At 37.4% G+C, this 8,828-nt stretch overlaps 1 protein-coding gene across 2 annotated transcripts; it reads left to right on the top strand.

Moving 5' to 3' along the window:
• Window positions 1–1,529: 1,529 nt before the first annotated feature.
• LOC130986299 (THO complex subunit 5A) lies at window positions 1,530–6,831 on the top strand. 2 transcript variants are annotated; one of them, XM_057909676.1, is made up of 8 exons: window positions 1,530–2,389; window positions 2,776–3,066; window positions 3,735–4,071; window positions 4,186–4,520; window positions 4,605–4,864; window positions 5,205–5,808; window positions 5,883–6,076; window positions 6,210–6,348. In XM_057909676.1, the coding sequence occupies exons 1-7, from the start codon at window positions 2,183–2,185 to the stop codon at window positions 6,027–6,029; spliced, it is 2,181 nt and encodes a 726-aa protein (XP_057765659.1). In that variant the 5' UTR covers window positions 1,530–2,182; the 3' UTR covers window positions 6,030–6,076; window positions 6,210–6,348. The 2 variants fall into 2 exon arrangements, with proteins under 2 accessions (XP_057765659.1, XP_057765658.1); XM_057909675.1 differs by having other exon boundaries at window positions 1,531–2,389; window positions 5,883–6,017; window positions 6,210–6,831.
• Window positions 6,832–8,828: the final 1,997 nt, after the last annotated feature.

Below are 8,828 nucleotides of genomic sequence, written 5' to 3'. Positions count from 1 at the left end.
GCCTCTGTCTCGCCCTCTCTCTCTCGGCGTCGGAAGAACAGCAGCAACGAGACACCACCGGCGTCGCGCCCTCACCACTGGTAGCGTGGCGTGAGATTTTGATTTCAGATCCAAAAATTGATTTCAGATCCAAAATCCGAGAGGTTTCTTTCAATTTTAGATTTTCGAGCTGATCTGTTTTCGATTTTGATTTCAGTTTGAGTTTCAATTTTTCAGATCGATTTTGATTTCAAATTGAGTTTCGATTTCAGATTTGAGTTCAATTTGAGTTTCAGATTTCAATTTTAGAGTTACAGTTTCAGATTTCAGATTTGAGTTCTTTTTGGCTTCCAATTGAATTTGGCTTCCACCACAAACCTCTTTCTCCTCCCCCTTCTTGATTTTGGTCCTCTTTTTGGTTCGATTTTGATTTTCATTTTGTGGTTCGTTGGAGCTCCGTTTTGTTGAGATGGTCGAAGAACTCGGAGTCCGGCGGCAAAGACGGGGTTGGAGAATCTCCCAATTCTATTGTTCCGCCTCAGAGGTTTGTGGTGGCAGTGGGTGGACATGGGGGGCGGCAGGGTGGTGGAAGGGGGGTGGTGGGTGTGCGGCGGAGGACGGCGGGGGCGTGGTCGGAAACAGAGGAGGTTAATTGAATATAAATTCTGGACAAAAAAAATAATTTAATTAAATTAATTAGATTTTTCAAAATTTTTGAAGTTAAAAAATTTAAATTCCAGCATAAACATTAAATAAATTCACTAAACTTAAACTAATCAAATACACTAATGATGTGGGCCACACCTAAACTATCTCACTTTATTACTTAAACTACCTCTCCTTAATCTCCGTGCCCAAATGAAGTGTGTCTTCATTATTGGGACGGAGGGAGTATAAAATAAAATCCTACTTGGAAATAAAATCCTACTTGAAAATAGAGTCTTGAAGTTTCAACAATTTCCGTCGATTATTCTCAAAATAAAAAAACAATCTTGTCCAGACCAATTATGGTAGAAAAAACTAAATTCGCCGAGTTTATGGAGCATTGTTCTTTGACTATTTTTTCTACGAGTACTATCAGGCCAATCCAAAAAAATAAGTCCGTCGACTATTTTTTCTATGAGTATTATCAGAACAATGAATATATTGACAAGTTATGAATAAAAAAATAATCTTGTCCAAGGCTATACTTTACTAATTCCGGTGGAGAATCCATTTATGGAACCAAGTTCGCCGACGAGAATTTCACTCTAAAGCACACGAAGCCAGGCCAATTATGGTAAAAAAATCAAAGGCTCTCAGTTCTTCATCACCACCGCGACGACTTTGTGGCTTGATGGGAAGTACGTGGTGATTTGGGGATTTAAGGCTCCGATTTACATCGGCTCTTTTGCCGTTCAAAATCGGAGCAAGAGAGGGGCGGGTTTTCGGTGAGAAACAAGGAAATGAGAGATATGGAGGGATGGAGGCGGAGTTCGCGGAGAGGGAGGCTGAGCCTAGGGTTTCAAGCGATGGCTCTCACTACCGTCGTGTTTCCCAATCGAAGTAGAGTAGAGGGACTCTGCCGATCTGAACGTTTGAGAGTGAGGCGAGCAAGGAGAGATAGGGAGGGAGGTCTGGCGGCGGTCGGCGACTGCTCTTGTTTGTGGGGGGAGCGCCGCCGCCGCTATTTGTGGAAGGAGCTGCGCCGCTGCTGTTTGTGGAGGGAGTCTATGGAAAATAGAGGAAGCAAGAGAGAGAGAGAGGAAGTCGAAGGAGATGGGTAATAGACGGCTGCCTCGTCGGAGGAGGAGCTGCGACAGTAAATCTTCGTGGGAAGCGCGAAGCTTCTGGCTGAGAAAAATGGTGAATTCTGAGTTGAGAGTGACGTGTATGTATACGACATATGTATAAAATAAAAATTAATATGCCACATAGACTTAAAATTATGTTAAAATTGCCACATGAATTTTTATTTTACACAAATTCAAATTATGTTAAAATTGAGATTAAATTTAAAATTGGTATATTTTCTTGTCAAATTTTAAGGTCACGTTATAAATGAAAAAATTGGCAAACTATATGTATTTTCCGGCAATATCCCCCTATATATACCAGTATATTTTAATTTGCTCTTTTTTTTTTTGATATACATTTTAACCCTTTTGACTGAGGGAGGGAGCAGGCGAAAATAATCGTACGCACACGGTGAAGTGAGAGAAAGATGGAAGTGACAATGGCGGAGCCCGGCGAAATACTGCCGGAGCGCAACGTCGACATGGAGGCCCTCTATGATATGCTGCGGCAGAGCAAGGGTTCTACCGAGGAAATCGTCGCCAAAATTCTGGAAGTTAAAAAAGAAGCTCAACCGAAATCCCAGCTCCGAGAACTTATTACGCAGACCCTCCTTAATTTTGTTACTCTACGTCAGGTTTGGATTCTATTCTGCTTCTGTTTCATCTAAAATTTCTGCTCATATATTGTTTTACTCTCGTATTTCATTTTTCGCTGTCGGAGGCTTCAAGTTATTGCGTTTAGGGTTTATTCTGATTTAGGCGCTTTGGTATCATCTTATGCCCATCTAAATCAAGTGAGCACTGCTTGAAGAATGCTATCATTAACAGAATGAGATTGGCAAATTGCGTGAATTTGGTGAACGACAATTTTAGATCCGAACTTGTGTGAATTTGGTGATGCTCACAGCTCTCATGTGCTAACTACATCTTAATGCCTGTGTGTTTGTGGAAACATTACATCTCAATGTTCAAAATAGTAACATATCAATAAGCTTCGTCAGCTCTGGGTGATCTTAAACAGGCTAATAGGTCCATCTTGCTTGAAGAAGACCGGGTTAAAGCGGAATCTGAACGTGCTAAGGCACCTGTAGACTTGACAACCTTGCAGCTTCACAACTTGATGTATGAGAAAAATCACTACGTCAAAGCTATAAAGGCCTGCAAAGACTTCAAGACCAAGTACCCTGACATTGAACTTGTTCCTGAAGAAGAATTCTTTAGAGATGCACCAGAAGAGATTAAAAGCCCTGTATTATCAACTGATAGTGCACATAATTTGATGCTCAAAAGGCTCAACTACGAGCTCAGCCAGGCAAGCCTTACTAATGAATTAATTATGTTTTCAGCAGTTGCTTTCATTTTCATTACCTGCCTGATCTTCTATGAAGAATACGATCATTTTAATGATAGTTTCTGGTGGCAGTAGTTGCTCAAGATTTTCTAAAGATATTTTACATTAAGATTGCTAGTTTTAAATTGAGCCAGAGCCAGAAAACAACTCGCCTATGGTTGAATTGCAAGAGGTAGGTAGGAAAACTAGAATATCAACACATGATAAATATATAATGATCAACATATTCTAGAAATCTGAACTAGTGATAAGAGAAAGTGGACAGACTGATGTGTTTAGGTTTAAATTGGATGACTAAACAATGTTACTTGCTGATCTTATTCCCTTAACCTTAATATTCATGATAGTTATAAACATTTTTTTTGGTTGAGGAGATATAAATTTTAAAGATCGCATGACGGTGGACTTGAATCTGAGACCTTTTGGCTTCAAGCATTAGCCACTCTACCACAAGACCAACATACCCACACACTAAACATTATTGTTTTTATTGATTGGAAGTGTAATGCATGACTATTTTAGAAAATCATGACATTGTAATATGATTTTGATTTTTTCAATACTTCAATGGTTATCTGTTTATTCTCTTTTTTCTCTCCATCAATTTCTCTGCTGGTTTCTGTTTTCAGCGTAAAGAGCTATGCAGGCTCCGTGAGAAATTGGAACTACAAAAGAAAGCTCTCCAAGAAACAATTGCTAACAGGAAAAAGTTCTTGTTAAGTCTCCCATCTCATCTTAAGGCCCTCAAAAAAGCATCATTGCCTGTGCAGAATCAGTTAGGGGTTCTGCACACCAAGAAGCTAAAACAGCTCCAGTTAGCAGAGTTACTTCCACCTCCTCTTTATGTTATATATTCTCAACTACTCGCTCAGAAGGAAGCCTTTGAAGAGAATATTGAACTGGAGATAACAGGAAGTATAAAGGACGCACAGGCGTTTGCTCGTCAGCTGGCTAACAAGGACTCTGGTAATCTATCATGCAGATATTTTACAGGCCTTTTCTCGATTAAGTTTGCACACTGCAACAGCACATCCTTGATACTTGCTATTTTCCTATCTTATCTGATCTATTTATTTTCAGCTGTATCAGCAAATTCAGAGAACTCCAAATTAGAGGATGATGTGCCGGATGAGGAAGATGATGGTCAAAGGAGGAGAAAGCGGCCAAAGAAGGTTTCTAGCAAGGAGAATCTTGAACAATCTGGAATATATCAGAATCATCCACTTAAAGTTATCCTTCACATAAATGACGATGATGCTTCAGACACAGAAAAACTCCTCATCACTTTGAAGTTTGAGTTCTTAATAAAATTGGATGTTGTATGCGTAGGGGTGGAGGGTTCTGAAGAACCCCCTGAAAATAATATCCTGTGCAACTTATTTCCAGATGACACTGGCTTGGAGCTCCCCCAGCAGGTTTGCTTTTCAGATTATATAAGCCACTGATGAACTTCATGCACCCTCTGTTTCAATCATAATAAAAGGCTTTAAATTTTGCAGTCGGCTAAGCTCTCTGTTGGTAGTTCTCTTTCATTTGATGAAAGGAGAGCTTCAAGGCCGTACAAATGGGCCCAGCATTTGGCTGGCATTGATTTTTTGCCGGAGGTATCACCGCTGCTTTCAGTCTCTGAAGAATCAAATCGCGAAACAACTAAATATCCTTCTGTTTCATCGGGTCTGTCAGTATATCGTCAGCAAAACAGGGTGCAGACTGTTGTGCAAAGAATCCGTGCCCGGAGAAAGGCTCAGCTGGCTCTTGCGTGAGTCACTGCCCTGGAACAAATGGATGTTGTAGACATACTGAAGATCTTGTTGAATTAGACCTCTTCTTCTGCTCTGTACTGACTACTGAGTACTTTGAATTTATAAGAAATACGTAATTGTAGTGGTCCTTGTGAATCTTAATCTTTTACTTTTTTGACGTTCTGTTTTTCTGAAATGCGGTTGCTTTTCTTGGATGTGCTCCTGAATAGTTTGCTTAATTGAAATGCTTGGTTTGTGTTTTGTATACCCAAGTAATTTTTCTCTCTATCTCTGGGCTGTGCTTCATTTTAAACCTGAACAATGCTTTCATTTTAAACCATGTTGGCTGATTTTCAGGGAATTACTTGACTCACTAGGGAACCTTAAATGGCCAACTTTGACCTGTGAGAGTGTCCCATGGGCCTCACACACACCTCGCTGCAAATTGCATGGCTGGTCATTCCTGACTTCTGCTGGCAATAGTTCTGGATCTGTGCCTGTTGGTGATGCTGAGCAAGGTCAGGATTCTAAAAATGTTGATGCACATATTAAAACAGGTGTCTCCAGAGAGGATATAGAGACTATAAAAGAGGATGGAGAGCTCCCGTCTTTGGTCCCAGTTGCTACTGGTGTTAATGATGCTAAATCAACAGCTTCTGGAGGATCTGAATTTGAACATTCTGGAAGGCTGAGTTTGATTTCAGCAAGTCTCATGTCTCCGCTCACAAACAAGGGGAAGTCGCCAATCTATAAAAGGCAAGAGGATGACATTGATCTCATGCTGGAATCTGAAAATGAGGACGAGCCAGTCCAATTAGAGGAGCAGTATGATAATGTATCACGGTGGGAGGGACCAGCAGTGATAGACAATGCTTGGGCTGATTATGGGGTCAAAGGATATACTCTTGGGCTAGCCCAGAAGTTGGATAATGATGATAGGATCATGATACTCAAAGCCAAGGTGAGATCTATCAAAGTTTTTAATCATTACTTAATTGCTGCCGACTTACTGTGGAATTCTCCTTTTGTTCTCAGATAAAGATTAGTAAGGAATATCCTGTGAGGCCTCCTCAGTTTGAGCTGGGTCTGTATAATTGTTTTCAAGGAAAGAATAAATCTGAAACAATATGTTCCGAGTTTTTCAATGAACTTTCGGCAATGGAGGCAGAGGTGAGCATCTAGCTTTGCTGATCCTTAAAGCAGCTGTCAGTAATTATTATAAACTTTTAGTAAGTACTCGTATAAACAATGATTTGCGTTGTCTTGTGTTTCTATACGACTGTGTTCCCAATACTAAATATGCCGCCTGCATTCTGCTTATCATAATAAGCAATCCGCTTATTTTTCACATGTTATTTTCAGGTCAATATTCACCTCATGAGAACCATACCTTTCGATGAAGAAAATTTCGTCCTAGGTCATCAAGTTCTTTGCCTCGCAATGCTATTCGATTTCTTCTTTAATGATGGGAACATGTCTTCTGAGAGGAGGTATACTTCAGTTATCGATGTTGGTTTGTGCAAGCCTGTAAATGGCGAGCTTGTCAGTCGATCCTTTAGAGGTAGGGATCGTAGGAAAATGATTTCTTGGAAGGAGAGAACTTGCACTTCTGGCTACCCTTACTAAGACTTGGGATCCAGATCAAGAAACCACTACCTAACTTGCTATCTTCACACAGCTTAGGAGATTTCTGGCAATTTACAGGTGATGCGAAACCCAGTTTCTACATTTTGTTCCTCCTGAACATATTATGTAGTTTCACTGCATTTGATGTCGCCAGCTCTGCCAAGATCCGTGCTTGGATGCTTACGAGTAGCCGGACCTGGAGTGAACAAGGTTGTGCCGTTAGGTCTTCAAATTGTATTTTAATTCACTATATTGTTTAATGTCATTTACAACAGAATGCAAATTTGGAGGATCCAGATGTCCAATCGAATCAGAACTACTATTTTCATGCTATGGCAATTGGTAGGTTGTGTCTTAACTTCGTATTTTCAGCAGCCGACGTGCATTAACTTACTATGCCAACCCTCCATCTTTACTTGAATATTATGTGAAGATTTTCTGTTACACTGTTAGTCTCAAAAGAAATGGATATGACTAATCCAATTAGAAGTCGTTTGCTATTTGGATTGACAATATATACATTTTATCTTGATTACAATAATGTTGATTCTCAACCGAATATGAATCAAGTAAATTATACTCCCTCCTTTCCATCCATAATATAAGATGTTTTAAATTTTTTATTTTATTTCATGATATAAGATTTTCTCTTCAACCAAGATTAATTTTCTCTCGCCTAGATTAAAATTTTCACTTTTCAACTCCCTCGTTAAGATAATACTTCATCCGTCCTCCATATTTATGCATACTTTTTTTTTTTATATATAAGTTCCCCAAATTTATGGATGCTCTATTTTTGAACACTATCACATGCATAAGTATAATTTTACATTTATAACTTATACTACTATTTATTCACAAGATGGGACCCTTTTTCCACTATTAATACTTCAAATAATTTTTTATTAAAACTCGTGTCGTGGTCAATTATGCATATTTATGGGGGACGAAGGGAGTAATTAAATTTATTTATCTTTTTCCCTTTCAAAATACTCTTTTAAAATGAATAGACTATCAATTATTCATTTAAGTTTATTGGAATATGTACATATGAAGAGATATATTAAATTTAGGGTGTTAGAAAAGACAATAAGTTCTTAAAAATTAGTGTTAATTAATTCTTCTTAATTTTAATACAAAAGCTTAAAATATCTTATATATTTTGAAAAGGAGGGAGTATCAGATTATAAAAACAATCAAGGAGTTCATCGATGTCACAAATTTTCCAAATTGTTAAATGTCTCTTAATCGATAATGGCATTCAAGGCAAGAGATGCCAATTCCTCGTAATAAATGTTTCGTTGTAACTGTGTTTCGTCTAATAATATTATCATAAATTAACAAAGAAGTGCATTTCTTCCCGAGAAAAAAAATAATAATAACAACAAGTACAATTCAGTTGAGAAGACGCTTCTCTTTTAATCAATAAGTTAAAATTCGAGCCACCGATATATGATTGTGTGGGTGTAGGTGTGTGTGAGTTGTAATTCAGAAAAAATATTATATTATGATAATCAGCTTAACATATATTATGATGAACTTTTAAAATGTAGTGCGACATTCCTTCCATTCTATCGTAGTATACAATTTTTATCATTTCGATACGTTCCATAAAAAATTATACTTTTTCGGTTCAATAGTTCTACAAAAAATTATACTCTCTCCATTCATGAAACATCTTCAAAATAGTGGACATTAGTTTCAAGAAAATTTAATTGTGTATTTGATGAGTAAAGAATGACCTCACAAGTTAGAAAAAGTAGTACTCCCTCTGTCCCATAACAAGTATCCTAATTTGTTTCGACACGAGAATTTAGGTGAGCATGATTAAAGAGTAAAAAAATAAAAAGTTGTGTAGCCCACTTTTATTTTGTGAGAGGAATATAATTAAAGTGATGTTGATTAAAGATAAAAAGGTAAAAGGTGGTGAAGCCCACTTTCTTATGTTAGAACTAGTACACTTGTTATGAGACAACTCAAAAAAAAAACTAAGACACTTGTTATGGAACGGATGGAGTAATAGTCAGTGGATTTATATGAATTAATTGGTGACAATATGTGTAAATGTATGAATTTTTTTATAGATAATAATTAATGAAATTATGTCAAAAAAAAGGAAATAGATAGATTTTTGTGGACGAATGAAAAAGAAAAATTTTAAAAAATATTTTGTGTTTGAAGAAAATACTACTCCCTTCGTCCGGTCATAAGCGAGACGTTTCTTTTCGGTATGAGATTTAAGGATTTGTTGTTTAGTGTATTTAGTATCTTTCTAATTTAGTAGATAAAATAATTATATATAATTAATAATTTTTAGATAATTTTAAGATCAATTTTTTTTAATAATATGATTTT

The sequence above is a fragment of the Salvia miltiorrhiza genome, chromosome 5 (assembly GCF_028751815.1).
Source record: "Salvia miltiorrhiza cultivar Shanhuang (shh) chromosome 5, IMPLAD_Smil_shh, whole genome shotgun sequence".
Lineage (NCBI taxonomy): Eukaryota > Viridiplantae > Streptophyta > Magnoliopsida > Lamiales > Lamiaceae > Salvia > Salvia miltiorrhiza.
The sequence above is the reverse complement of the archived record's forward strand: the minus strand, read 5'-3'. Positions and strand labels throughout refer to the sequence as shown.

Excerpts from the sequence above, each read along its gene's own strand:
- LOC130986299 (XM_057909675.1), top strand. The coding sequence starts at position 2,183 with ATGGAAGTGACAATGGCGGAGCCCGGCGAAATACTGCCGGAGCGCAAC. Across the intron at positions 2,390-2,775 it reads ATTTTGTTACTCTACGTCAG|GCTAATAGGTCCATCTTGCT; the intron begins GTTTGGATTCTA and ends GATCTTAAACAG. Across the intron at positions 3,067-3,734 it reads TCAACTACGAGCTCAGCCAG|CGTAAAGAGCTATGCAGGCT; the intron begins GCAAGCCTTACT and ends TTCTGTTTTCAG.